This window comes from Indicator indicator, chromosome 36 (assembly GCF_027791375.1).
Source record: "Indicator indicator isolate 239-I01 chromosome 36, UM_Iind_1.1, whole genome shotgun sequence".
NCBI classification, from domain to species: domain Eukaryota; kingdom Metazoa; phylum Chordata; class Aves; order Piciformes; family Indicatoridae; genus Indicator; species Indicator indicator.
The window spans coordinates 3,603,213-3,631,018 of NC_072045.1; the positions used below are offsets into that span (position 1 = coordinate 3,603,213).

General features: G+C 52.0%; 1 protein-coding gene across 5 annotated transcripts; it reads right to left on the reverse strand.

The window, feature by feature from the left end:
• Positions 1–714: 714 nt before the first annotated feature.
• Positions 715–27,035, reverse strand: RFX2 (regulatory factor X2). 5 transcript variants are annotated; one of them, XM_054396097.1, is made up of 17 exons: positions 26,928–27,035; positions 24,485–24,574; positions 22,645–22,724; positions 19,225–19,492; positions 15,127–15,201; positions 12,590–12,771; positions 11,967–12,086; positions 11,330–11,445; positions 9,194–9,312; positions 8,139–8,251; positions 7,671–7,822; positions 7,040–7,137; positions 5,857–6,006; positions 4,521–4,729; positions 3,592–3,745; positions 959–1,001; positions 715–824 (listed from the first exon to the last, which is right to left on the reverse strand). In XM_054396097.1, the coding sequence occupies exons 1-17, from the start codon at positions 27,030–27,032 to the stop codon at positions 715–717; spliced, it is 2,184 nt and encodes a 727-aa protein (XP_054252072.1). In that variant the 5' UTR covers positions 27,033–27,035. The 5 variants fall into 5 exon arrangements, with proteins under 5 accessions (XP_054252072.1, XP_054252069.1, XP_054252068.1 ...); XM_054396094.1 differs by having other exon boundaries at positions 22,645–22,718; positions 26,928–27,032; XM_054396093.1 differs by lacking the exon at positions 26,928–27,035 and adding an exon at positions 25,198–25,311.
• Between the last annotated feature and the right edge of the window lie 771 nt (positions 27,036–27,806).

The following is a 27,806-nucleotide window of genomic DNA, read 5'->3' on the forward strand; positions in this document are numbered from 1 at the left end:
TCCCAGACACATGGATGTCACCTGGAGCACACAGGTGTCACTCCCAGACACAAAGGTGTCACTCCCCCACACATGGATGTCACCTGCAGCACACTGGTGTCACTCCCAGACAACACAGCTGCCCTAGTCTGCTGGGAGCAGGTGGATGTGCAGCCTGGAGCCCCCTCCCCAGCTGGGTACAAGAGCCTGTCCTGTGCCCCCTGGTACAAATGATTTGGCAGGGTGAGAGCCAGGACAAGCTGCCTGGAGGGGCTGGAGGAGGCTCAGGTGTTTTTCTTTCTTCTTGGGCACTGCTTGGTTCAGGTTTGTATCACAGTGAAGTCTGAGAAAGTGGGGAAGGAACTCAAACCACCTTCCCTGAAATAAAATAGTAAAAAAAAAAAAAGCCTCCTTTGCCCACCTGGCTCAGGCTGGAGAGGAGTGCAGCCCCTGCTAACCAGGCACATTCACTCCACTGCTGCCCACGGAGGCTTCCATCACTCGGTAGCAGATGTGTGACCTTCACTCTGCAGCCAGCGGAGCAAAGCCAGCAGCCAAGCTCACCCTGCCCCACCACCCGCCCGGGCTCACCCCGGAGCCCAGCCTCAAACACAAGTAAACATAAAAGAGAAGCTAAGAGGCACTAACGACGCAGAGCCAGGAGGCTCAGGCTTGTCACCACCAAACCTGGCCCTGGCTGTGCCCAGCCAGCCTCAGGAGAGCAGAGTCCCAGGCTCAGATCTCCTGCAGCGAGTGCCCAGGGTCGCTGCGCTCTCGTTTCACCAGCGGCTCCCCCGTGCTCCGCGGCTCCACCTCCACTTCGCTGCCCAGGTCGCTGATGTCATCTGCAAGGGACAGCCCTCAGGGTCACTGTCGACTGCGGGGCAAGAGCTGCTGGTCCCCAGCGCTCCCCAGCATGAAGTTCCTCCCCCTCCCACAGCCCCACCCAGCAGAACTTCCCCGGAGGGAGCAGAGCTACCTTTGTCCAGCAGCGTTGGGGACAGGGACGTGAGGTCACCGAACTGAAAAGAGAAAGGAAAGTGACAATAAGTGAGGCTCACTGCAGACCCAAGGGGCCAGACCTCCAGGTTGGCCTCTACTTGAAATAAGGAGCCAGGTTCTGCTCAATGGTGCCCAGGGACAGGACAAGGGGCAAGGGGCACAAAGTGGACCCCAGGAGGTTCCATCTGAACAGGAGGAGAAACTTCTTTGGTGTGAGGGTGCTGGAGCCCTGCAGCAGGCTGCCCAGAGAGGTTGTGGAGTCTCCTTCTCTGCAGAGCTTCCAATCCCCCCTGGCCATTGTGCTCCTGGGCAAGCTGCTGTGGGTGCCCTGCTTGGAGCAGGGGGATTGGAGTGGATGGGATTAAAAGTAGCTGGTGTCTTTACAAAGGAAGAATTGTCTAAGAGGGAGTTGGCATAGAGAGGGAGGAACCTTATCTATGTATATGTAAATCACCAGGGCCTCTGCTAAGTGCCTTGCCTTGAACCTTGCTGTAAACCAGTAGGGGTCTGGCTGAAGATAGCAGACACTGAACACAGCCTCAAGTGCTGAACTTTTGGGACAGAGTGCAGGCTTAGCAGACTACTGGATATTAACTTCTCCACCCAGAGGAGTGAAGAACCTAACTGGAATGAACATAGGATGGATGGTGCAGGGGGTTCCATGTGAAGGGGGACAGGCAGTAGGCGTTTCAGGAAAGACTGCAAATCCTGAGTGCCTCAGCCAATGGGGAAAGAGAGAGGGAAATCTGCACCCAGGAATTTAGGATAAAAGGGGAGCTGTGCCTGCCAGCAATTGGAGAGACCCCAGAGGGAATTGTGCTGTGGACTCTCCCTTGATTTGAATGAAGTTTTGCAAGACTCCTCTGTCTCCGTTGTGAACAGTGACTTCGAAATGGGAGGAATTTCTCCTTACAGGCTGGGTGAGCTCCAGAGGTCCCTTCCCACCCCTACCAGTCTGTGACTGTGAGATTGTGTGACTGTGATTGTGTGATTGTGAGATTGTGTGACTGTGTGGCTGTGATTGTGTGACTGTGTGACTGTGATTGTGTGACTGTGTGACTGGTTGGATGATTGTGTGACTGTGATTGTGTGACTGTGATTGTGTGATTGTGTGACTGGTTATATGATTGTGTGACTGTGATTGTGTGATTGTGATTGTGTGATTGTGTGACTGTGATTGTGTGATTGTGTGACTGGTTATATGATTGTGTGACTGTGATTGTGTGATTGTGTGACTGTGATTGTATGACTGTGATTGTGAGATTGTGTGACTGTGTGACTGTGATTGTGTGACTGTGTGACTGGTTGGATGATTGTGTGACTGTGATGGTGTGACTGTGATTGTATGACTGTGATTGTGTGATTGTGTGATTGTGTGACTGGTTATATGATTGTGTGACTGTGATTGTGTGATTGTGTGACTGTGATTGATTGTGTGACTGCGATTGTGTGACTGATTGTATGACTGTGATTGTGTGATTGTGTGACTGGTTATATGATTGTGTGACTGTGATTGTGAGACTGTGTGGTTGTCTGATTGTATGATTGTGTGACTGTGATTGTGTGATTGTGTGACTGGTTGTATGATTGTGTGACTGTGATTGTGTGATTGTATGACTGTGATTGTGTGATTGTGTGACTGGTTATATGATTGTGTGACTGTGATTGTGTGACTGTGATTGTGAGACTGTGTGGTTGTCTGATTGTATGATTGTGTGACTGTGATTGTGTGATTGTGTGACTGGTTGTATGATTGTGTGACTGTGATTGTGTGATTGTATGACTGTGATTGTGTGATTGTGTGACTGGTTATATGATTGTGTGACTGTGATTGTGTGACTGTGATTGTGTGACTGTGTGGTTGTCTGATTGTATGATTGTGTGACTGTGATTGTGTGAATCTATAATTCTGTGACTGTGTGCTTCTATGATTCTCTGACTGTGATTGTGTGATTGTGTGACTGTGATTGTATGACTGTGATTGTGTGATTGTGTGACTGGTTATATGATTGTGTGACTGTGATTGTGTGACTGTGATTGTATGACTGTGATTGTATGACTGTGTGACTGGTTATATGATTGTGTGACTGTGATTGTGTGACTGTGATTGTATGACTGTGATTGTGTGACTGTGTGACTGGTTATATGATTGTGTGACTGTGATTGTGTGATTGTGTGACTGTGATTGTGTGATTGTGTGACTGGTTATATGATTGTGTGACTGTGATTGTGTGATTGTGTGACTGTGATTGTGTGATTGTGTGACTGGTTATATGATTGTGTGACTGTGATTGTGTGACTGTGATTGTATGACTGTGATTGTGTGACTGTGTGACTGGTTATATGATTGTGTGACTGTGATTGTGTGACTGTGTGGTTGTCTGATTGTATGATTGTGTGAATCTATAATTCTGTGACTGTGTGCTTCTATGATTCTCTGACTGTGATTGTGTGATTCCGTGACTGACTGTGTGACTGTGTGCTTCTATGACTGTGTGACTGTGATTGTGTGAATCGATAATTCTGTGACCGTGTGCCCGGCCCGTGTGTGAGGCCGATACAGCTGTGGAAGCTGTGTTGTGCTGGCACACGGGCCGGGGCCGCCCTCACCTCTCCCATGACGGCGATGGGGGTCTCGCCGGTGGCCTGCGCCACGCGGTGCTCCACCAGGTAGAACATGTACTCGTCGTAGAGCAGGCGGATCAGGTGGAAGGAGCCGAAGCTGGCAGCGCTGCGCAGGGTCAGGTCGCGAATCACCATGGAGCTGGCGAGAGGGAGGGGAAGGAAGCAGTTGGGTTGTGCCTCAGGCACAGAGCTGCTGGTAGGGAGGCCAGAGCAGGCCACAAAGGTGATCCAAGGGCTGGAGAAGCTCTGCCCTGAGCTCTGCCCTCTGCTCTGAGGGAGCTGGGGGTGTGCAGCCTGGAGAAGGCTCCAGGGGGATCTCAGAGCTGCCTGCCAGTAGCTGAAGGGATCCTGCAGGAAAGCTGCAGAGGGACTTTTCCTGAGGGTGTCTAGAGACAGGACAAGGGGGAATGGTTTGAAGCTGAGGGAGAGCAGGGTTAGACTGGAGCTGAGGAAGAAGTTTTTCAGTGTGAGGGTGGTGAGACTCTGGCACAGGCTGCCCAGGGAGGCTGTGGATGCCTCCACCCTCCAAGGCCAGGCTGGATGAGGCCTGGAGCAGCTGAGTCTAGTTGAGAGGTGTCCCTGCCCATGGCAAGGAGTTTGGAGTAGCTGAGCTCTGAGGTCCCTTCCAACCTGAGCCATTCAGGGATTTTGGTGGGATTTTGTCACCATGAAGATGCTGTGGAACTCAGTGCTCTGCCTCTACCTCTAAGCCATGAGTATCCTCTGATGCTGATGGAGTATCCTCTCCCCATCCTTGAAAGGATACAGGAGACACAACACTGCCTCCTCTACCAGGGCACAGCAGCAGTTAACCAGAGCTGCATATGGGAGGAAAGACCTTGACCTTGGCTTCTCCAGGAAGCCCTAAGCCCAATGCAGAAGCACCTCCAGATGAGAAAGGAAAGGCAATTTACCTGTAGAAAGACCACTTCAGCAGGAACTGCCTGGCTGCCTTGGGGAAGCTGGGACTGCCCTCGTGGTGCTTCAGGACTTGAGTGACAACGTTATCCAGCCAGCTGGCCCACTGGTCCAGAGAGCTCTGCTGCTGCAGGGTGAGCTTGAAATCCTGCTCCAGCTTCTGCACCATGCCTTCCTCACACTGGCACACCCATGAGGCTTGCTCCTGCTCAGGAAGAAGGGTTGACAGTGACTGATGCCAAGCCTGTTGCATCCCAACCCAGGGATTCGACTTCATTTTGACCAGAAGGACTCTGGACCAGCTCTGAATCACAGCATGCATCAGGTTGGAAGGGACCCTCCAAGGACATCTTTGTCCAACCCCCCTGCACTCAGCAGGGACACCTCCAACTAAAGCAGGTTACTCAGGGCCACATCAGGTTTGACCTTGAATGTCTCCAGGCATGGAGCCTCCATCACCTCCCTGGGCAACCTGTTTCAGTGTCTCCCCACCCTCACTCTGTGCAGAACTTCATAGAATCATAGAATCAGTCAGGGTTGGAAGGGACCACAAGCCTCATCCAGTTCCAACCCCCCTGCCATGCCCAGGGACATCTCACACCAGATCAGGCTGGCCAGAGCCTCATCCAGCCTGGCCTTAAACACCTCCAGGGATGGAGCCTCAACCACCTCCCTGCACAACCCATTCCAGGCTCTCACCACTCTCATGGGGAAGAACTTCTTCCTCATGTCCAGCCTGAATCTCCCCACTTCCAGCTTTATTCCATTCCCCCCAGTCCTGTCACTACCTGATAGCCTAAAAAGTCCCTCCCCAGCTTTCTTGTAGCCCCCTTCAGATATTGGAAGGCCACAATAAGGTCACCTGGGAGCCTTCTCTTCTCCAGACTGAACAGCCCCAACTCTCTCAGTCTGTCCTCATAGGAGAGGTGCTCCAGCCCTCTGCTCATCCTGGTGGCCCTTCTCTGGACACATTCCATATCCAAATCCCTCTTGTAATAGAGTCTCCAGAACTGGATGCAGTACTCCAGGTAGGGTCTCACCAGAGCTGAGTATAGGGGCAGAATCCCCTCCCTTGACCTGCTGGCCACACTTCTCCTGATGCAGCCCAGGCTCTGCTTGGCTCTCTGGCCTGCAAGTGCTCACTGCTGGCTCCTGCTGAGCTTCTCGTCCTGATGTCCAACCTAAACCTGTCCTGCTCCAGTTCCAAACCATTGCCCCTGGCCCTATCCCCACAGACCCTTCTGAACAGCCCCTCCCCAGCCTTCCTGTAGGTGCCCTTCAGATACTGGACTGCAGCTCTGAGGTGACCTGAGAGAAGACTCCAGCAGCTACCTGCACGTTGGCGAAGTCGACACGGTTGAGGTCGCTGAGCATCTGGTTGATCTGGGAGGTGTTCTGCAGCACGGCACGGGCAGCCTGGGCCAGGTGGTTGAGGGAGGTGTATCTCCTCAGGGTCTGTGCAAAGGCACTCACCACCCCCACCTGCAACACAGGACACCATCAGCAGGAGGCCACCCAGCTAGAAATGCTTCCCAGTGCTGAGCTCAAGCACTGAGGGCACAGCTCAGCTGGGGAAGAACCTTTCAGATCCTCCAGCCCAATCATTCTCTAAGTCTGCCAAGGCTGGGGCTGAACCATGGCCCTCAGCACCACTGCTCTGCAGCTTTGAAACACCTCCAGGGATGGGGATTCAGCCACCTCCCTGGGCAGCTTGTCCAAGCTTTGAGAACCCTTCCAGTGAAGAAGTTTCTTTGAATGTCCAACCTCAACCTCCCCTGGGGAAATCTGAGGCTGTTTCTTCTCATTTTATCACCTGACCCTAGTGAGAAGATACCAACCTCCACCAGACTCCAACCTCCCTTCAGGGAGCTATAGAGAGCAATGAGGTCTCCCCTCAGCCTCCTCTTCTCCAGACTAAACACCTCCAGCTCCCTCAGCTGCTCCTCCCCAGCCCTGTTCTCCAGACCCTTCTCCAGCTTTGTTACCCTTCTCTGGACCTGCTCCATTCCCTCAGTGTCCTTCTTGGAGTGAGGGCCCCAAAACTGAACCCAGGATTCCAGGTGTGGCCTCACCAGTGCCCAGTCCAGGGGGACAATCCCTGCCCTCCTCCTGCTGCCCACACCATTGCTGATCCAGGCCAGGCTGCTGGTGGCCTTCTTGGCCACCTGGGCACCCCCTGGCTCATGTTCAGCTGCTGTCACCCAGCACCCCTAGGTCCTTTTCTGCTGGGCAGCTTTCCAGCCACTCTGCCCCAAGCCTGCATGGGATTAAGTTCATTCCACCCTGCAGCCTTCTAACTGCTTTCAGAGCACTTCACCAGCTGCTTCTTCAGCCTGCAAGCTTCCAACTCCATCACTCCCACCCCTTCTGATGTGGGTTGATGCCACTACACTAGCCCAGAGTGAGGTGGCCAAAGCCCAGCAGTGATCTCCTGTCCCTCAGGAAAGCTTCTCCATGCACAGAGACTTCAGATCCCATCCCTGAGAGTGCTGCTGCTGCTGCTGCTGCTGCTTACCTTGATCTGCACGACCTGGGGTGGGAATTCACTCATGGCATTCATCAGCCACCCCTCCAGGCTCTTAGCAAAGTTCCGGATGGCTTGTGTCAGGGTGCCTGCAAAGAGGCTGCAGTGTTAGGAGAGGCTCTGCCACAGCACCCTGGCACATCCCTCCCTAGCTTGGGGTTGTTGTGCAGAGACCAGGCTGGGCTGGTTAGCTCTGAGCATGGAGAAATCAGCTGGGCCCAGACATCTGCTCAAATCTTCCTTCTTTTCTAATGCTGTTATTTATACTTTCCTTATTATTGCTGTTCTTGATACAGAATCCCAGAATCCCAGCATGCTGGAGGTGGGAAGGGACCTCTGGAGCTCACCCAGTCCAAGCCCCTTCTCCAGCAGGGCACCCACAGCAGCTTGCCTAGGAGCACAATGGCCAGGGGGGGTTGGAAGCTCTGCAGAGTGGAGACTCCACAACCTGCTCCAGGGCTCCAGCAGCCTCACACCAAAGAATTTTCTCTTCCTGTTCAGATGGAACTTCCTGGGTTCCAGTCTGTGCCCACTGCCCCTTGTCCTGTCCCTGGGCACCCCTGAGAAGAGCCTGGCCCCAGACTCTTGCCCCCCACAGGCTCTTTGGCTGCAGGACACTCACTGGGCACTGGCCTGAGCACGTCTGGGATGAGGATCTCCACCAGGGCCTGGTACAAGATGTGATCACAGCTTCTCATCCATTTTAGGATGGGTTCATACTTGCACAGAGCAATCAGCTTGTCTTTTGGGAGGGTCCCTTCGTGTTCTTCTTCACTGCAAGAGGAGGAGGAGGAGAGAGGCAGTGTCAGCAGCAGGTTTGTACTCAGAGCTTTCACTCTTCCTAACCTCACTTCTCAGCAGAAGTTCCTTTCATTCATGTTTGAAAGGGACATGAAAGTTTCCTTCAAAAGGAAACATCTGATCCTTTGGACATGTCCTGTCTGCACCTCTCCATCCATGGGAGATGAGGTTTGACCTCTCTGACTACCATTTTCCCACCTCCTGAAGCTGAAAATGCTTCCTGGAGTTTTAAAATCCCACCCCCAAAAACGAAGCCTTTGGAGATGATGCCCAGAGCACAGCAGCTCACCTGGCTGGCAGGGCTGCAGAGCCATCACTAGATGGTGTTTTAGGATTCCAGAAGGATTGCCACAGTTTCTCAATGTAATGGAACTGAAGATTCATGACAACATCTGAAGTCGCCTGACAACAGAGAACAAGGTCTGGTTAGCTGCTCTGCTCCCCCCTGAGAAATTCCAGCTGGTGCCACTGTGATTAAACAATGGGCAAGAGAAAGGGCAGAAGGGGCTTTGTTCTAGCATAGAATCAGAGAAATGTTGCAGTTGGAGAAGCCCTCTGAGATCAGCCAGTCCAACACCAACCCAACACCTCCATGGCCACCAAACCATGGCCCCAAGTTTCCTGAGCACCTCCAGGGCTGGGGACTCCACCACCTCCCTGGGCAGCCTGTTCCAATTCCTGACCAGCAGGAGCAGCACACAAATTTTTCCTCATCTCCAGTCTAACCCTCCCTTGGCACAATTTCAGGCTATTTCCTCTCCTTCTATCACCTGAGACTAGGGAAAAGAGACCAACCCCACCTGGCTCCAGCCTCCTTTCAAGGGGCTGTAGAGGTCTCCCCTCAGCCTTTTTCCCCAGACTAAACCCTCCCAGCTCCCTGAGCTGCTCCTCACCAGCCCTGTTCTCCAGACCCTTCCCCAGCTTCACTGGGGAACTGCTCCAGCCCCTTAGTATCCTTCTTGGAGAGAGGGGCTGGAGGAACTCCAGATGGGCACCAAGCTGTCTCCTCTTTTCCAGGGGACCTGCAACTCAACATCTCTGGTTTGCTTTAGTCTCTAAAATCAATGCAGGAGACTCCTGCAATGTTTCTTGAGGCACAAGAACAGTTCTGTCCAACCTACCCCTCCCCTGCTGCAACCTGAGGCCATTTCCTCTCCTTCTATCACCTGATACTAGGGAGAAGAAACCAATCCCCACCTCACTCCAAGCTCCTGCTAATCACCAAGGCCTAAAAAAACCCAGGATGCCCAAGTAACATTCAGTGCAACATCTGAGCTGTAGCATGCAGCTGATTGTGAGGAATGATGGCTCACAGCAAGTCATAAATCAGTGAAAGGTCCTCACCTCGCAGTGCCTCCTGTAAAGAAGCTGCAGAGTCTTCACATCGTTCATGGTGACCCCTTCCTGGACCAGAACATTCCCCAGATCAGGGGCTGGGAACTCAGGGAAGACATGGGTTACATCTGGGAACCAAAACCAAGAGGTTGGGAAAGGTGGTGCGAGTTTGGAGCACTCAGGCAGGACTAGAGATGGTGTAGGGGATGTAGTGGTTGGGGCCACTTTGGGCACAATGACCATGAAAGGATGGAGCTCTGGGTTGTTGGAGAAGTAAAAGGGGGACCAAGAGTGGGAGCAGAAGCTTCAAATCCATTCTTTTGTGAGGCTGTCTGTGGTCAACAGGGCTCTGAGCAACCTGAGCTCATTAGGGATGTCCCTGCTCAGTGCAGGGGGTTGGACTAGATGACCTTGAAAGGTCCTTTCCAAGCCAATGCTCCTATGGTGCAAGGTGCTGCTTGCACTGGTGGCTGCCTTCTGTGTTTCAGGTGGGGATGAAACAGGAGAAATGTGACGAATAATCTAGAATGATAGAATCAGTAAGGTTGGAAAAGCCTCCAAGGTCATCCAGTCCAACCTTCAACACAACCCCACCGCCATCAGACCATGGCCCCAGGTGCCACGGCCACAGGCTTCTTGATCACCTCCAGGGATGGGGACTCCACTACCTCATAGAATCATAGAATCAGTCAGGGTTGGAAGGGACCACAAGGCTCAGCCAGTTCCAACCCCCCTGCCATGGGCAGGGACACCTCACACCAGACCAGGCTGGCCAGAGCCTCATCCAGCCTGGCCTTAAACACCTCCAGGGATGGAGCCTCAACCACCTCCCTGCACAACCCATTCCAGGCTCTCACCACTCTCATGGGGAAGAACTTCTTCCCTACATCCAGCCTGAATCTCCCCACTTCCAGCTTTATTCCCTTCCCCCAAGTCCTATCACTACCTGATAGTCTAAAAAGTCCCTCCCCAGCTTTCTTGTAGCCCCCTTCAGGTACTGGAAGGCCACAATAAGGTCACCTCAGAGCCTTCTCTTCTCCAGACTGGACAGCCCCAACTCTCTCAGTCTGTTCTTCACAGGAGAGGTGCTCCAGCCCTCCCTGGGCAACCTGTTCTAATCCCTGACCACTCTTGCAGGACAGAAATTTTTCCTAATCTCCAGCCTAAACTTCCCCTGGTGCAGCTTTGAGGCCATTTGCTCTCATCCTGGCATTAGTTACTCAGGAGCAGAAGCCAACAGCTCCTCTCAGGCAGCTGTAGAGAGCAATGAGGTCTCCTCTCAGCCTCCTCTTCTTCAGGCCAAACACTCCCAGCTCCCTCAGCCCTTCCTCATCAGACTCTCCAGGACTTTCCCAATTCATGCTGCCCTGCTGAGCAGATAATGACCATCCACAGCCCAGTTTCTTCAGTGTGGACAGGAAAATGTTTTCTTTCTCTGTGGAATAAAAGAAACAACAATGCATTGTCCTCATCTATCAAGTTCCAGCAATGCATTCTTGTTTCTTTTATTCCATCTCTTTGGTATTTTGAGAGGATAAAGGAAAATTGGACAGCAGATGGATCAGGAGCAATTTTGGTCCTGAGGCTGGCTGGGATTTGCTGTCCCTGCTAGATCCATGACCAGCAAAGCCTGAGAGCTTGTGTCACACAGGGAGAACATCCATATGGATCACCTGAAGTAGCTGGACAGGTCCTGCAGCCTGTGGAATGAAGATTCCAGCATGGTGGGAGTTTGGAAGGGACCTCTGGAGCTCATCCAGTCCAACCCTCCCTGCTAAAGCAGGATCACTTAGGGCAGGTTGCCCAGGAGCACAATGGCCAGGGCGGGTTGGAAGCTCTGCAGAGAAGGAGACTCCACAACCTCTTTGGGCAGCCTGCTCCAGGGCCCAGCACCCTTCTTGTCTCTCTTGTACTGGGAAGCCCAGAACTGGAGCCAGCACTGCAGATGTGGCCTCACATTTCAAAAGCTGATTGAGAGCACAGACAGCAGGAACTAAACCAGAACTCCAGCAGCTATGGATCATGCTGGAGACCTATCAGAAGAGCCAACTAATGCAGGACAGCCAGGGCTTGCAGGACAAATCCTTCCTTCCTCTTAAAGCTCCCAGACATGAGCTCCCTGAGACACCAAAGCAGTCTCCTCACCTATGAATTGCTGATGGTGCTGACTTTGAGCCGCGACTGATTGCTCAGGGGTAGTGTGCAGGTTGCTGTTGGAGCCACTCTCAGCCACCCCATCCATCTTCTGAGCTGGTCTGTACCTGCATGGAGAGCATGGTTGGGATTTCCACAGGCACAAGCAAAGCATGGTGTTCAGCATGGAACACACCAGGTGACACTCAGGGTCTGCATTTGGAGGCCTTATTCCTGTCACTGACTCAAGCAGAGAGGGGAAAAGGAGAAGCTCCTTTTGCAAAGTGCTCTCCAAGACAGAATTTAAAGGGCTTAAGAAGTTTGCTCAAGGTGCTACCATAAAAAAGAAAATGAGAATCAGAGAATCCCAGAATGGTAGAGGTTGGAAGTGACTTCTGGAGATCACTGAGTCCAACCCTCCTGCCAAGGAAGGTTCACCTAGAGCAAGTCACACAGGAACACATCCAGGTGGGTTTGGAATCACTCCAGAGAAGGAGACTCACAACCTCTCTGGGCAGCCTGCTCCAGGGCTCTGCCACCTTCACAATGACAAAGTTTCTCCTTCTGCAGCATTCTTTGGGTAAGGTCCCTTGCTCAAGGCAGCACTGGGGGCACCACTAGTGAGCTCCAAGATGCTGGCAGCACCTACCTCTGCTTCTGGTGGATGGGCTGCTGCCTCATGGCCATGTACTGGGTGTCCTCCTGCAGGCGGTTCAGCGGCGACTCGGGCTTCAGGCGGATCCCATAGTAATGGTATTTGGAGTTCCCCCTGGAAGCATCAGCATGGAAACTGCTCAGGGCAAACTCCCCCGTGGAAAGGGCTGGGATGTGCAGCTCTGCAACTGACTCTGAGCTTGCAGTGCCCCCTGCTCCTCACAGCACACCTGGGGCTGCTGCCAAGTGCTGCGTGAATCAAAGCATGATAGAATGGGAAGCGGTTGGAAGGGACCTCCAGAGAACACCAGGGGCACTTCCCACCAGCCTAGGTTGCTCAAGGCCTCATTCAATCAGGCCTTGAACACCTCCAGGGAGCAGCCACAACCTCCCTGGGCAACCTGTTCCAGTGTCTCCCCACCCTCCTCACTGTCAAGAATTTCTTCCTAACATTCAGTTTAAACCTCCCCTCCTCCAGCTTCAATCCGTTCCTTCTCACTGTATCACCACAAGCCCTGGTAAAAAGTCACTCCCCAGCTTTCTTGCAGGCCTCTTTCAGGCTCTCAGGAGGTGTGAAAGGAGGTGCAGGAGAGGGTTGTTTAGTTTTTTGATCCCAACCTGGTTCCCAGGCGGCGAGTCCTCAGCCCCATGAACACCGACCGGATCAGCTTGCCGAAGGAGGCAGCGTTCACTGGGTCCAGTTTGTGCTCCTGGCAGTGCCTCAGGTAATGGTTGTAGAGAGAGCTCCTGGGAAGGCTGACACCTTCCGCTGTCTCATAGTTGTCCAACAACCACTGGAGCTTTAGGGGTGGAAAAGACAAATAAACAGAGAAGAGAAAAGTCTAAAGAGGCTGGAAAGAGCTGTGGCGAAACAGTTGGCGACGCTTCCAAGTCAGAAGAGCTGATCTGACACTGAGAGGCCAAGAGAACTGAAGGCTGAATAATGAATTGGTAGAGGTTAATTTAGAGAACTCCTCTGGGTTGGACTCCAAGCCCCAAAACTAATCACTCAAACAAAACCACTCTCAGGTTCTTGCAGGAGCATTCAAGCAGAGTCCACCTGCCAGCTCCGAGTCCGACGTGGGTTCGGCTGAATTCCTGCAGAGCCAAACTCCAAGCTGGAGGGATTTGTGTTTTTCCAAGGATCAAGATGTTGAGGCACTGCCTTGAAGAGGAAGAAATTTGAAAGGAAACCAACCAGGTTGCAAAGTCCTTATGGATGTGAGGATTGGCATGACTGCAACTGCTCCCTTTCCCAAGCAAACAAAGGGTTACCAAAGCAACCTGGAAAATCAGAGGGAGTCCTTCTGGTTGTCAGAACTGACTGCCTGAGCTGCTTCTGACATTTCTGGTGAGGCAGGTTTGCAATTAATATCAATTATTTATCCCCAGCTGGTTTGAAAGGGCAGGCCCAGCACACAACATCAGCACAGGAACTGACAAGCAAAAAGAGCAACCCCCCAGCAATCCTCCTTTGTTGGCTAAATGACTTCAGTGTCAATAAAAGAAGAGTGAAGGGAATCTTGGAAGGAAGGAGATGGACCAATGGACTCTAATCAATACCCTGGGGAAGAGCAATTTTGCTGTTCTTATAGATGGTTGGGATGCACATTTTGAAGACCTCCCTCTCCATCGAGCCCTGCATGCACAGGAGGCACAGCTCCAGCAGCAGCAGCTTCAGTCACACAGATCAGTGGCAAGGCAGCACTGGGGTTATGGATCCCAACAGCCATCAGCCACAGCAGCTCCTAACAACACAGAGTCCAAGCACAAACTTGCTCTAGAAATCTGTGGGATTTAACCAGGCACAAGGATGTACAAGCTGGCCCATGCTTGAGTCTCTTCCACTCCTGCTCCAGGATCTGGCTCTTTTCACAGCTTCACAGATTGCACCATGTTGGAAGGGACCCTCCAAGGGCATCTTGTCCAACCTCCCTGCCCCCAGCAGGGACACCTCCAACTAGAGCAGGCTGCCCAGGGCCACATCAAGTCCTATCCTGAATGCCTCCAGGGCCTCAACCACCTCCCTGGGCATCCTGTTCCAGTGGTTCATCACCCTCACCGTGCAGAGCTTCCTCCTGATGTCCAACCTCAACCTGCCCTGCTCCAGTTCCAAACCATTGCCCCTCATCCTATCCCCACAGGCACATCTGAACAGTCCCTCCTGTAGGTCCCCTTCAGATATTGAAATGCAGCTCTAAGGCCTCCCTGGAGCCTTCTCTTCTCCAGGCTGAACAGCTCCAACTCTTTCAACCCCAAAGATTCACCATTTTCACTTGGAGAACTTTTGGGGTGCCTAATCCCCCATTTCATTACTTCATCTTTGTCTCAATAACTCTGAAAATACCTCCTGAGATGTGCAGACACAAAACCCCTCCCGACACCTGCAGTGAGACCTCTGCCACCTCTCTCCTTTCAGTCACTGTCAGTGTAGGGATTTCCTCTCTCTCAGCCCAAGCCAAGATCAGCCTCACTCCAACCTCCTACAGCTTCAACAGGGCTGGAATGAGACCCTTCAAACCTCCCCCAAGCATGTGCTCACTGTTAAGTGTTACTGCATGGGAGCCACAAACCAGGCTGCAGAAGGCTCAGCAGAACAGTGGGAACTTCACACAGAGCAGGGAAATCATGGGCAGAGTGAGAAGACAGAGGGCTAGCAAATGGATTTAGCACAGCATTGTACCAGGTGTGGTCTTCCTTGAGGCATGGAAAGAGCAGGAAAGGCTTTTAGAGGAGCAGGCTGTTGGGATGTGCTACCTATGGGATCTGTGTCATAGAATCACAGAGTGCTGGGGATTGGAGGGGACCTCTGGAGATCAATCAGTCCAATCCCCCTGCCAGAGTAGGGTCACCCAGGGCAGATCACCCAGGAATGCATCCAGGTGGGGTTGGAAGCTCTGCAGAGGAGGAGACTCCACAACCTGTCTGGGCAGCTGCTGCAGGGCTCCAGCAGCCTCACACCAAAGAAGTTTCTCCTCCTGTTGAGATGGAACCTTCTGTGCTCCAGCTGGTGCCCATTGCTCCTTGTCCTAGCCACTGGATGCCACTAGGCAAAGCAGGGGGTGGGTGTGGGGAAAAAAAACCCAACAACAACAACAAAAAAAAGCAACAACCCAAAAATAAAGGAGAGGTTGTAAATTCTGATGGTCACTTACATGGCTGTTGAGCAAACTGCTTTTGTGTGATGTGATCCCTTCATTTTTTTGGAGGTTTTCAATCGCCATTTCAAGCTACAGAGAAATGCGCAGAGGGGAAGGGGGAGGGAGGGGGAAAAAAAAACCAACAACAACAAAAAAAGGGGAAAACAACCAAAAATAAAAAAAGGAAGGGGGGGAAATAAAAAAAAAAAAAAAAAAGAAAGGAAATCAGAGAGTTAGCTACAGCCAGGATTGTTTGTTTCTTTTATTAATAGTTGAATGATTAATGCTTTCTATCAACAGGCAGGGGAGAGAGGCAAACAGATGAGGCACAGCCCTCGTGGGGTGAAGCTGCAGAGGAGTTATTGGCTGGCATGCAAACATCACAGCAAGGGGCACTGCCAGGGGCAAAGAGTCACGCCAGGGGGCTTTTTGTCTTCCACTCCATGCAGTGCCCACTTCATAGCATCATAGAATGGCTCAGGTTGGAAGGGACCTCAGAGCTCAGCTACTCCAACTCCCCTGCCATGGGCAGGGACACCTCTCAGCTAGACTCAACTGCTCAAGGCCTCATCCAGCCTGGCCTTGAGCATCCCCAGGCAGGAGGCATCCACAGCCTCCCTGGGCAGCCTGTGCCATTCTCACCACCCTCACACTGAGGAACTTCTTCCTCAGCTCCAGTCTAACCCTGCTCTGCCTCAGCTTCAAACCATTCCCTCTTGTCCTGTCTCCAGACACCCTCAGCAGAAGTCTCTCTGCAGCCTTCCTGCAGGATTCCTTCAGGTACTGGAAGGCAGCTCTGAGGTCCCCCTGGAACTTTCTCTTCTCCAGGCTGCACACCCCCAGCTCCCTCAGCCTGTGCTCAGGGCAGAGCTTCTCCAGCCCTTGGTTCACCTTTGTGGCCTCCTCTGTTCTGTGTCCTCCAACAGTTCTGTGTCCTTCTGCTGGGGACACCAGAACTGGAGGCAGGATTGGAGCTGGAGTCTCACGAGGTTGAGGAAACTGTTCAAGCAGAAGGTCCATGAGGAACCAAAGGCTGCTTGCTGATGCAGCCTTCAGGAAATGAGTCAGTGGTGGAGGGAGACATCAGTTTCCTTCCTGTGCTCAAGCAGCAGCACAGTGCCCCTTGAGCAATGCCTCCTCCACAAGCACAGCAACACTGCCTGGCCTCTGAGCACTTTGGGCAGTGTCCCATGCAGAAGGGACAAAGCAGCCAGCCAGCCTCACACCTGCACAAATACCCCAAGGGAAAGCTTCAGCAGCCCCCTGAGGATCCACTCATGGAAGGTCTCCAGAAGGTAGAGCCTAGGAATGCTCTGGTGGAACTGCCATTGCATGGCTCTGCTCCAGGTGCTGTTTCAGCCCACTGGAAGGAGCAGGACATCTCCAGCAGAGCTGGGACATGAGGTCCCTTAAACACTGGAAGATTTTATCCTAGGCTTTACCAAACTTCTTCAGCCTCCTGAGGCAGCTCTGACACCACTGCTAATCCTGAAGCTCTGCCTTGCTTCCAGTCTCCTCTGAAGACACTCTTCTTGCTTTCAAGGTCTCAGTGGCAGCTCTACCTCAGGCATTCCTCAGGGTGTCTGGAGACAGGCCAAGGGGGAATGGTTTGAAGCTGAGGGAGAGCAGGGTTAGAGTGGAGCTGAGGAAGAAGTTCTTCAGTACAAGGAGGTTGGGACATTGGAACAGACACATCCCTAGAGTGTCTTCAGGCCCTACTTCACCCTCTTGAGCCTCTCCACAAGAGCCACAGACATTTTGTGTCCAAATACCTTCAGAAAGTCCCTTCCTACATGCAAGGGAATGAATTTAATTCAGAGGCCTTTTCCTAAAGGTCACTTCCTGGGATATTTTCTTGCTTTATCTCCTGTAGATAGCTACAAACCAAACCTGTTCATGGGACACCACCCAAATCCTGCTCAAGCTTTTCACCTTGTGCCCATCACCATGGCAACAAAACCCACAAACAACCCAAACCCCAAACCCAGGAGTTGTGCAGTTGTGCAGCTTTGCAAGATGCAGTCCCATGTAGGGTGACAAGATCAGCAGCTACTTCCTGCAGCAGAGCCAGCTGGAGCAGCAGATCAGATGATCTGAGGGTAGATTTTAGCTCTGAACAGCTCAGACTCACACCAGCAATGAACCTCAGAGCTAACCCAGCTCCACCTGGAATTTTCTCTTCCACCACAAGCTAAGGACTTCTGACCTACTTCCACCTAAGGCAGAGCACATTTACTCCAGGATCAAAGGCAACCTCAAGGCTCAAAGATGCCAAAACCATCAAGGCAACCTTCTAAAAGTCTGTGGGAAAAGAAAGTCCAACGTAAGCAGCCAGATCTCATAGCTTCACAGTTTGCATCAGGTTGGAAGGGACCCTCAAAGCTCACCTTGTCCACTCAGCAAGGACACCTCCAACCAGATCAGGCTGCCCAGGGCCACAGCAAATCTGATCTTGAATGTCTCCAGGGATGGAGCCTCAACCACCTCCCTGGGCAACCTGTTCCAGGGTCTCCCCACCCTCACTGTGCAGAACTTCCTCCTGATGTCCAACCTAAATCTGCCCTGCTCCAGTTCCAAACCATTGTCCCTCATCCTATCCCCACAGGCTCTTCTAAGCAGCCCTTTCCTAGCCTGCCTGTAGGTCCCCTTCAGATATTGAAACGCAGCTCTAAGGTCTCCCTGGAGCTTTCTCCAGGCTGAACAACTTCAACTCTCCCATCCTGTGCCCATAGCAGAGGTTCTCCAGCCCTCTGATCATCTTGGTGGCCTCCTCTGGCCCCCCTCCAGCAGGTTTGTATCTCTCTTGTGTTTGGGAGCCCCAGAGCTGGACACAGCACTCAGGTTGAGGTCTCACCAGAAGATCTCCTCTCCAAGAGTGCTGAGCAGGGAACTGCTCCTGGTTTTCTCCCTGGGTGCTGCTGTGTCCATCTTCCCATCCAGCCACACCCCCTCAGTTACACCCACAAGTATTTTTACACACACAAACCAGCCAGGAAAGGGTGGTGAGCAGTGTCCCAGAGACCAAGCTGCAGGCAGCAGCTGCTCCAAAGGCCTGGGAGGGTCTCAGATCCAAGCCCTGGTAGCTTCTAGCTGCAGAAAGGCTTTTTTGGGTTAAGAGTTGGACCCCTCTACCCTCCCCCTCCCCACACACACAGTTGCACACTGGGCTTCTGGCAACCTGGCACCTTGATTGACATGATTAAAACAACGGAGAGCTTGGAAACATTTCTGGTGTGATCAATACTAGGCCTAAAATCCATTTTCTGTCACCTGGACAGAAGAGACAATGGTGTAGGAAATAGAGACAAAGGCTTCTTGGTTGCTGGTCACTTGGCATCACCATCCTGACATAGATTCATGGGATGGTTTGGGTTGGAAGGGACCTTAAAGATCATTTAATTCCAACCCCCCTGCCATGCCTTAGGTGCTAATTAGTCACTGTGTTAATAATGGATTTTGCAGGGCTCTTCATAATTAAAAATCTGAGTTTCTTTGTTTCTGGGTAAGCCAAGTCCAGTGTTCAGACCTTGCACTCAGCAGGAAATGTAAATGAAGACAATTGGTCTGAATTGGAGAAGTCAAAATGTGGCTCTTGGGGGGAATAAAACCCCCTAAAGCTTGGGGCTGTTCTTATCTCCAGGCTGTGAAATTTCAGTGATTCCCCCAAAGAAATTCAGAGAATGGTTTGGGTTGGAAGAGAATTCCAAAGCTCATCCAGCCCAACACCCCTGCAGTCAGCAGTGATATCCTCCACTAGATCAGGCTGCCCAGAGCCTTGTTGAGCCTCACCTTGAATATCTGCAGGGATGAGGCCTCAACAACCTCCTTGGGCAACCTGTCCCAGTGTTCCACCACCCTCTGATGGTGAAGAGCTCAAATCATGACAAAGCTCTGCCCAGCAGCAAGAGAGAATAGCGCAGACTCCCCTGGGAAAACCCAACCCCGTGGTACACCAGTGTCTATTCTGTCCCTGGTGTTTGCATGACAAGTCACAGAGACACAGAATCACCCAAGAGATAAAAGCCAAGGAAGGTTCATTTGGGAAGGCTTTTCAGTCCCCTTAGGATTCAAAAGCTTGGCCCCCTGAGCTACAACCCCTGCAGGGCTACATACCGTTGCTGGAGAGGAGCGTGAAGTATGTGACAGAGAATGTCTAGTGTTTTCCATCCCCCCATGAATGAGATAGGCTCCTGAGCTGGAGAGGATCTGATTTCCCCCAATGTCCATGGTGATGCCCACCATGTTGTGAGAGGGAATGGCTGTAGGAGAGGATGTCGCTGTAGTCACCTGAGCTCCTCCACCTCCCTGAGCGTCGAAGTAGGAGGCAGCGCTGCTGGGGGCGTAGAGCTGAGCCTCGCTGTTGTAGGAGTAGGTGGCTCGGCTGGCAAAGCAACAACAAGAGGGTCAGGAGGGAGAGAGCAGCCTGGGGAGCAGAGCTCCTGGGCAATAGGGTCTGAATCACAGAATCAATCACAGAATCACAGAATCACACAATCACAGAATCAATCACACAATCACTCACAGAATCACAGAATCAATCGCAGAATCACAAAATCATAGAATCAATCACAGAATCACAGAATCATAGAATCACAGAATCACAGAATCACACAATCACAGAATCAATCACACAATCACTCACAGAATCACAGAATCAATCACAGAATCACAAAATCATAGAATCAATCACAGAATCAATCACAGAATCACACAATCACAGAATCATACAATCATAGAATCAAGAAGGTTGGAAGAGACCTCAAAGATCGAGTCCAACCTGTCACCCTAAACCTCATGACTATCTAAACCATGGCACCAAGTGCCACCTCCAATCCCCTCTTGAACACCTCCAGGGATGGGGACTCCACCACCTCCCTGGGCAGCACATTCCAATGGTCAACCACTCTCTCTGGGAAGAACTTTCTCCTCACCTCCAGCCTAAACCTCCCCTGGCGCAGCTTGAGACTGTGTCCTCTTGTTCTGGTGCTGGTTGCCTGGGAGAAGAGACCAAACCCCTCCTGGCTACAACCTCCCTTCAGGTAGTTGTAGACAGCAATGAGGTCTCCCCTGAGCCTCCTCTTCAATCACAGAATCACAGAATCATAGAATCACAGAGTCACACAATCACACAATCACAGAATCAATCACAGAATCACATAATCACAGAATCACTCACAGAATCACTCACAGAATCACAGAATCAATCACAGAATCACAGAATCAACCAGGTTGGAAGAGACCTCCGAGGTCATCAAGTCCAACCCATCACCCAACCCTCTCTAATCAGCCAGACCATGGCACTGAGTGCCTCATCCAGGCTTTGCTAAAACACCTCCAGGGACACTGACCCCACCACCTCCCTGGGCAGCCCATTCCAATGGCCAATCTCTCTTTCTGGGAAGAACTTTGGATCAACTTCCCACCCCGTCCCCCCAAAAAAAACCCTCAAAAGGGGTGTCCCCCTCAAAAGGATTTGTTCCACTGAACCCTCTGCTGAAACAAATTTTCCTTCATTTCTGATGTTGTTACTTAAACTTCCCTTATTATTTCTGTTCTTAGTACAGAATCCCCAAATCCCAGCATGCTGGGGGTTGGAAGGGACCTCTGGAGATCATCAAGTCCAACCAGGGCACCCACAGCAGCCTGCCCAGGAGCACAATGGCCAGGGGGGGTTGGAAGCTCTGCAGAGAAGGAGACTCCACAACCTCTCTGAGCAGCCTGCTGCAGGGCTCCAGCAGCCTCACACCAAAGAGATTTCTCCTCTTGTTCAGGTAGAACCTCCTGGGGGCCAGTTTGTGCCCTTTGCCCCTTGTCCCATCACTGGGCACCGCAGAGAAGAGCCCAGCCCCATCCTCATGACCCCCACCTTTTAGATATTTATATGCATTAATAAGATCCCTTCTCAGCCTTCTCTTCTCCAGGCTAAAGAGCCCCAGGTCCAGTCCTGGCAATGTCAATCAGTCCCACCACAGCCACAGGCAGAACCCAGGAGATGCTCTGCAGCCATTGTGGCCAAGTTGGTGCAGAAGGCTGAGAGCATCCTGAAAGCATCAGGCCCAAAGCAGAGGCACAGCAGAGAGGAGGAGGAGGAAGAGGAAACCTCCCAAAAGTTCTGGACTGAGTTAGCTCTTCTGTCACCCAGCAACCCCCAGGGATAGAGGGTTGGGGAAGAGGAAAGGAGCCTCTGGGTGTGGAAGGGAAAGGGACTGGACAGAACAATCACTAATCCCCCCCTGACATTAACACCAATTAATAAACACACAAAGGTATACTCAGCTCACGTCGGTGATGGGAGCTGGGAGCTACCAGCACTGAATGCAAGATGCCAAGCATTGCCAGCACCACAGCTACAGCCAAAGCAGAGCAGCAGGCCCTGGGCACAGGGCCATGGGCAGGAGCCTCCAGGGCTGGTGGCCATTGAAGAGAAGGGACTGACCCCAAGAGCCCTCCCAGTTTGTAGCCAGGGTGATGTTTATGGTTTGGAACAGTTCTGTTGGCCAGCCTGGATTAGCTGCCCTGGCTTTGGGCTCCTCCTTGCTGGCTAATTCCAAACTTGACCTTGATCACTATGGAGACCTACACAGCATGGCTGGCCAGGAACCAAACCAAAAGTGTCTTATCAGCTCTCTTCTCACTGAATCTGCTGCTGCAGTCTTCTCAAAAATGCAGCTTTCCTGACTAGCAAACTGAGCCTGGTTCTATCCCACCCAAAGCAGGACAACCTCCTCCTTCCTCTAGCAGCTGGCTCCTAAAGCTGCCCCATTATGCACACCAGGGGCTGGGGAGGCTGCCTGCAGGACAGGCCCTCCACAGGGACAACACAGACTCACAGATTGTATTAGGTTGGAATGAAACATGAAATGCCAGGTTTCTTGAACACCTCCAGGGCTGGGGACTCCACCACCCCCCATGGCAGCCTGTTCCAGTCCCTGAGCACTCTTGCAATAAAGCATTTTTTCCTAATCTCCAACCTAACCCTCCCCTGGCACAGTTTGAGGCCATTTCCAAAATCTCTGCACAGTCACAGATTGCAGCAGGTTGAAGGGAGCCTCCAAGGGCATCTTGTCCAACCCCCCTGCACTCAGCAGAGACATCTCCAACCAGATCAGGTTCCCCAGGGGCTGATCTTGAATGTCTCCAGGGATGGAACCTCAACCACCTCCCCGGGCAACCTGTTCCAGTGTCTCCCTACCCTCACTGTGCAAAACTTCCTCCTGGTGTCCAACCTAACTCTGCCCTGCTCCAGTTTCAAACCACTGCCCCCGGTCCTATCCGCACAGCCCCTTCTGAACAGTCTCTCCCCAGGCTTCCTGTAGGTCCCCTTTAGATATTGAAGTGCAGCCCTGAGGCCTCCCTGGCCTGGAGTCTGGCTGGAGCTCCCCCCATGCACACAGCCCTGCACAAGCCATGGTTGTTCCTCCTCTTCCTCCTGTTGCACAGTGCCAGCTGCAGTGCCAGGATGGAAGGAGCCTGGGAGGACCAAAGTTCTGGGATGGGAACAGGGCCCTGCTACAGCCAACAAGAGACTCTTACATGGTTCCATTGGTGTAAACAGCTTCTCCTCCTTCCACATACTGGACTTGGGATGGATAAACATGCTGCACTGACTGTACCTGCAACAAAGCACCACAAACTGGAATGACTGCCTCAGAGAACCATGGAATGGGTTGGGCTGGAAGGGACCTTCAAGATCACCCAGTTCCAACCCCCCTGTCATGGATTTTCATTCATAGAATGGATTGGGTTGGAAGGGACCTTCAAGATCATCCAGTTCCAACCCCCCTGCCATGGATTTTCATTCATAGAATGGATTGGGCTGGAAGGGACCTTCAAGATCATCCAGTTCCAACCCCCCTGCCATGGTTTTTCATTCACAGAATGGGTTGGGTTGGAAGGGACCTTCAAGATCATCCAGTTCCAACCCCCTGCCATGGGCTCCCACCAGCCCAGGTTGCTCAAGGTCTCATCCAGCCAAGCCTTGAACACCTCCAGGGAGGAGGCATCCACAACCTCCCTGGGCAACCTCTTCCAGTGTCTCCCTGCCAGTGGGAGAATTTGCTTATGACACCCTTCAGTGACTTCCAACCTTCCCTTGACATTCAGGATTTGGTTTTGAAGGGTGAAATAAACCCAAACAAACAAAAGAGAAACAACCCAAACCTGAACACCCCTTCCCTCCCCCTCTCCCTCCACGTGCTAAGGAATCCCAGGGGACATCTTTATTTTAAAAGGTCAGCTGAAAATAAATAAATAAATCAGCAGCTGCTCCATGAGCAGTGGAAACAAGGGAGCTGGGTTTCCTCTACGCACATCTCAGGGCTGCTTCTTTGCTGACTAATAAGGGTGAGCTCATGCTGCAGCTTTTCCTTCAGTGAGGAGGGTTGGCAGTGTCCACTTGCACCTCAGCTCCCCTTTTGCATCACTCTGGGAGGGATGGAATTGCTCTGGCAAGGGTTGGTTGGGTTGGGTTTGTTGTTTGGTTGTTTTGTTTTGTTTTGTTTTGTTTTGTTTTTTCCCTTGAAACTGTGCAACCAAATTTACTACAGTTAAAAAAAAAAAACAAACCAAGAGGTTCAGACTCTCTGTCCACACCAAGTGGTACCACGTGGGGCTGGTTTCTTAGGAAACAAGGACTGCAAAAGGCAAAGTTCAGATAAATAGAATCCCTTCTGCGGCTCTCTGTCACCTAACCTCTCTCTGAGGCCACTTGCACTCAGCACATTTATTTGTCTAATTAAAATAAAATAAAACCCCAAACATTTTGCTTCTAAACAAACAAAAAAAAAAATCCTTCCAGAGGAGAACTGCTTCTAAATGGTCATTCATATGTATATGGAATGGGTTGGGTTGGAAGGGACCTTCAAGATCATCCAGTTCCAACCCCCTTGCCATGGGCAGGGACACCTCCCACCAGCCCAGGTTGCTCAAGGCCTCATCCAGCCTGGTCTTGAACACCTCCAGGGAGGGGACATGCACAGCCTCCCTGGGCAACCTGTTCCAGTGTCTCCTCACCCTCACTCTCAAGAATGTCTTCCTCCTCTCCAGTCTCAATCTCCCTTCTTCCAGCTTCAATCCATTCCCTCTCATCCTATCACTACAAGCCCCTGTAAAATTAAAAGCATCCATCAAATCTTCCAGACTAGGAAAGCCACAAAGGTTCTTCCTAAGCTTTAAATATCTTGAGAGGCTCTTTTGCCACCAGGCTAAGAAAGAGCTTGCAGTGACTTCCACTTCTCCAACTGCACAGAAGCCTTCAAGGGCCTGGGCTTCCCTAAGCAGCTCTCTGGCACACTCTCAAGTGCCATGTGGGATGTGGGGTCCTGCTGACAGGGGGATCCCATCCCTGTGTGGTGTCTCACCCTGGAGAGATTACCTGTTGTGGAACCTGCTGCACTCTGGGGACAGAGATCTGCTGCATCTGTGTTCCTTTGGGAGCAGAGCCTGCTGCTTGCACCAAAACCCTCTGAAAGAAGAAGAGACAGTGACACACTCACTTCCAGGCTGTGACACAGACTCTCATGGAAACCTTTGACACCTCCACCAGCAGCAGCTGTACCCCTGAGCAGCCCTGCAGTCCCCATCCTTCCAATGGGATCTGCACAGGACACCAGCCTGAGCTCAGCACCCTCTGCTCTTGGTGCTACACAGCACTCAGTTTGAGGTTGGCCACACATCTTGTAGAGTGCTCAGCACCTTGCAGATCTTAGAATCCTAGAATGGCTCAGGTTGGAAGGGACCTCAGAGCTCAGCTACTCCAACTCCCCTGCCAAGGGCAGGGACACCTCTCAGCTAGACTCAGCTGCTCCAGGCCTCTTCCAAGCTGGCCTTGAACACCCCCAGGGAGGAGGCATCCACAACCTCCCTGGACAGCCTGTGCCAGAGTCTCACCACCCTTGTACTGAAGAATTTCTTCCTCAGCTCCAGTCTAACCCTGCTCTGCCTCAGCCTCAAACCATTCCCCCTTGTCCTGTCTCCAGACACCCTCAGGAATTGACATCTCCTGCTTTGGCCCAGCTCAGCTACTTGGGCAAGTTGTCACCTGTTGCTCCTGCTACCTCCCAACCAAAAGAATGACTCAGCCCCAACCTGTAAGATGAAGCCATCCTGCTCATACAGCCTTTGCTCACACTGGAAGGCAGACCACTGAGCAACACCACCAAAGCCTGCAGCCTCACACCAGTCATGCTGCCAGTAGCTCATCCCTAGAGTTCTCTTTGTCCTGCTGGTGAGAAGGGAAGGCTCTGGACACTCCTCCTCTTCAGCAATCTTCCACCATCCTCTGACTCTTCCTTAATCCATGGAGTTCCATCTAAAACTCCACCTCATGCCAACAGCACTGGCAATGGCTGGAGAGGGAATTTCAGAATCCAAAGCTGCTGGATCTTCTGAACTTCTTTCCTGATGTTGTCACAGCCACATTCCCACCAGTGACTGATGATCCCCAAGATCCTGGACACCAGTGACCAGCAGTGTCCACATCATTCCAACACAAACAAGAAGAGTCCCCCAGGGAAATTGAAGATGGGAAGGGTGAGAGGAGACAGAGAGCTGACCAAGCACAGAGCCAATCACACCATGGCCATGGCCACATCTCCTGGAGTGCTCCCACCAAGTCATGGGGTTTTAACTGCTCCTTTCCACCAGCATCCAATGGCAGCTGCTTCTGCTCCCTTGGGAGATGCAGAAGGGTGTAGCTAAGTTATCCCCACCCATCCTCTTCTCCCTCCAGCTTCCTGCAACACAAACTTCTTCTGACAGTTCCCCAAAGGGGCTAAAAAGGAACCAGCTTTACTTAACCCTTCCTGTTTTGCACCAGGCAGTTTCCATTCATCAGCTGAAGTGATCATATCTCTCCTATCAGAGTGCTTTGGATTGATGTCTGTGAATTATGAATCCTCCTCCTCAATTTCAAATGTCAGGATCCACCTACGAAAGGAAGAGACCAGCATGTGGCTCCTCCACCCTCTTCTCTGCATTAGCTCTCCCTCCTCCTCTTGCCTCTGCAGCTCTCTACCTTATTTGCAGAGCTGCCTTTCAGGACTCTTTCCTTGTCTCCTGTTTTTTTACTGACACATCAAATAATGACAAGAGAGGTTGGCAGTGAAGCAAACATCAAAGTGGCATGGAGGGACTTCCAGGGATCACTAAGTTACCATCTAAGTCATGTGCCTACATGAGATATCCAAGGCCTTTAGCAGCACAAACTCACAGCTTGGTTGATTGCAACAGGTTGGAAGGGAGCCTCCAAGGGCTTCTTGACCAGCCCCCTGCACTCAGCACCTCCAACCAGATCAGACTGCCCAGAGTCACAGCAATCCTGAATATCTCCAGGGATGGAGCCTCAAGCACCTCCCTGGGCAACCTGTTCCTGTGTCTCCCCACCCTTACTGTGCAGAACTTCCTCCTGATGTCCAACCTAAATCTGCCCTGCTCCAGTTCCAAACCACTGTCCCTCATCCTATCCCCACAGCCCCTTCTTAAGCAGCCCTTCCCCAGCCTGCCTGTAGGTCCCCTTCAGATATTGAAATGCAGCTCTAAGGTCTCCCTGGAGCCTTCTCTTCTCCAGGCTGAACTCTCCCAGCCTGTGCCCATAGCAGAGGTTCTCCAGCCCTCTGCTCATCTTTGTGGACCCCCTCCAGCAGGTCCATCTCACTCTTGTGTTGGGGATCCCAGAGCTGGACAAAGGCTCTCCTCACTACCTCAATGAGCTGATGAACAACTCTCTCCCTCATATAAAGCCCTGGATGAAAATCCCTCTGGCAGGAAAGCAGGTCCCTTCTCCATGGAAACAGCATCCCCAGCTGCGGGTCCCTTACCTGCTGCGAGGCTGGCACCGGCTGCACCACCGGTGCTTGGGCTGCAGCTGCAGTGTGAAGTGCCACAGAAGCTGCTGAGTCTGATCCTCCCTCTGAACTCTGCATGCTCACTGCTGGAGGGGAGAGAGCAGAGGGGAGAGATCAGCAGGGGAAAGCAGAGCCACACACCCCCAGAGGACGCCCCGGGGAAGCAGAGTTTGACAGGAACAAAATCCCAGTGGAAGGTGCAAGGGAAGTCAGAGGAAGGAAGGTAGCTGCCTTCCTACACCCAGGGCTCCTTTTAGGCTCTAGAGCTAATTTTAATACAAGGATTGTATTAATAAAAAAAGAAAGTTGCACAATTGTTCCACAGAAAGGAGAGGGAAGGAACAGAAAATACACTTCTAAATATAACCAAAAAGTGGGGTTGGAAAGTGATGGTGTCAGAGAGAGGACAGCTTCAGAACTGGGAGGGTAAGAGCAGGTTTCAGGGGCAATTTTTTTTCTCCCCCTCTGCCTTATCATAGCAGCATCATAGAATGGCTCAGGTTGGAAGAGACCTCAGAGATCATCTACTCCAACCTCCCTGCCATGGCTTTTCATTCATAGATTGGGGTGGGTTGGAAAGGACCTTCAAGATCATCCAGCTCCAACCCCCTGCCATGGGCAGGGACACCTCCCACCAGTCCAGGTTGTTCAAGGCCTCATCCAGCCTGGCCTTGAGCACCTCCAGGGAGGAGACATCCACAGCCTTCCTAGGCAACCTGCTCCATGGTGAGAAGGGCCCTGCTTCAGCAGCTGATGTTTCAGATAGAGACAAGTTTAAGGCTCTGCTTGCTCAACGTGGTGGCTGCTGTCACATGGAGCAGCACCCTCGTGGAAGGCATTGCAGAAATCTGG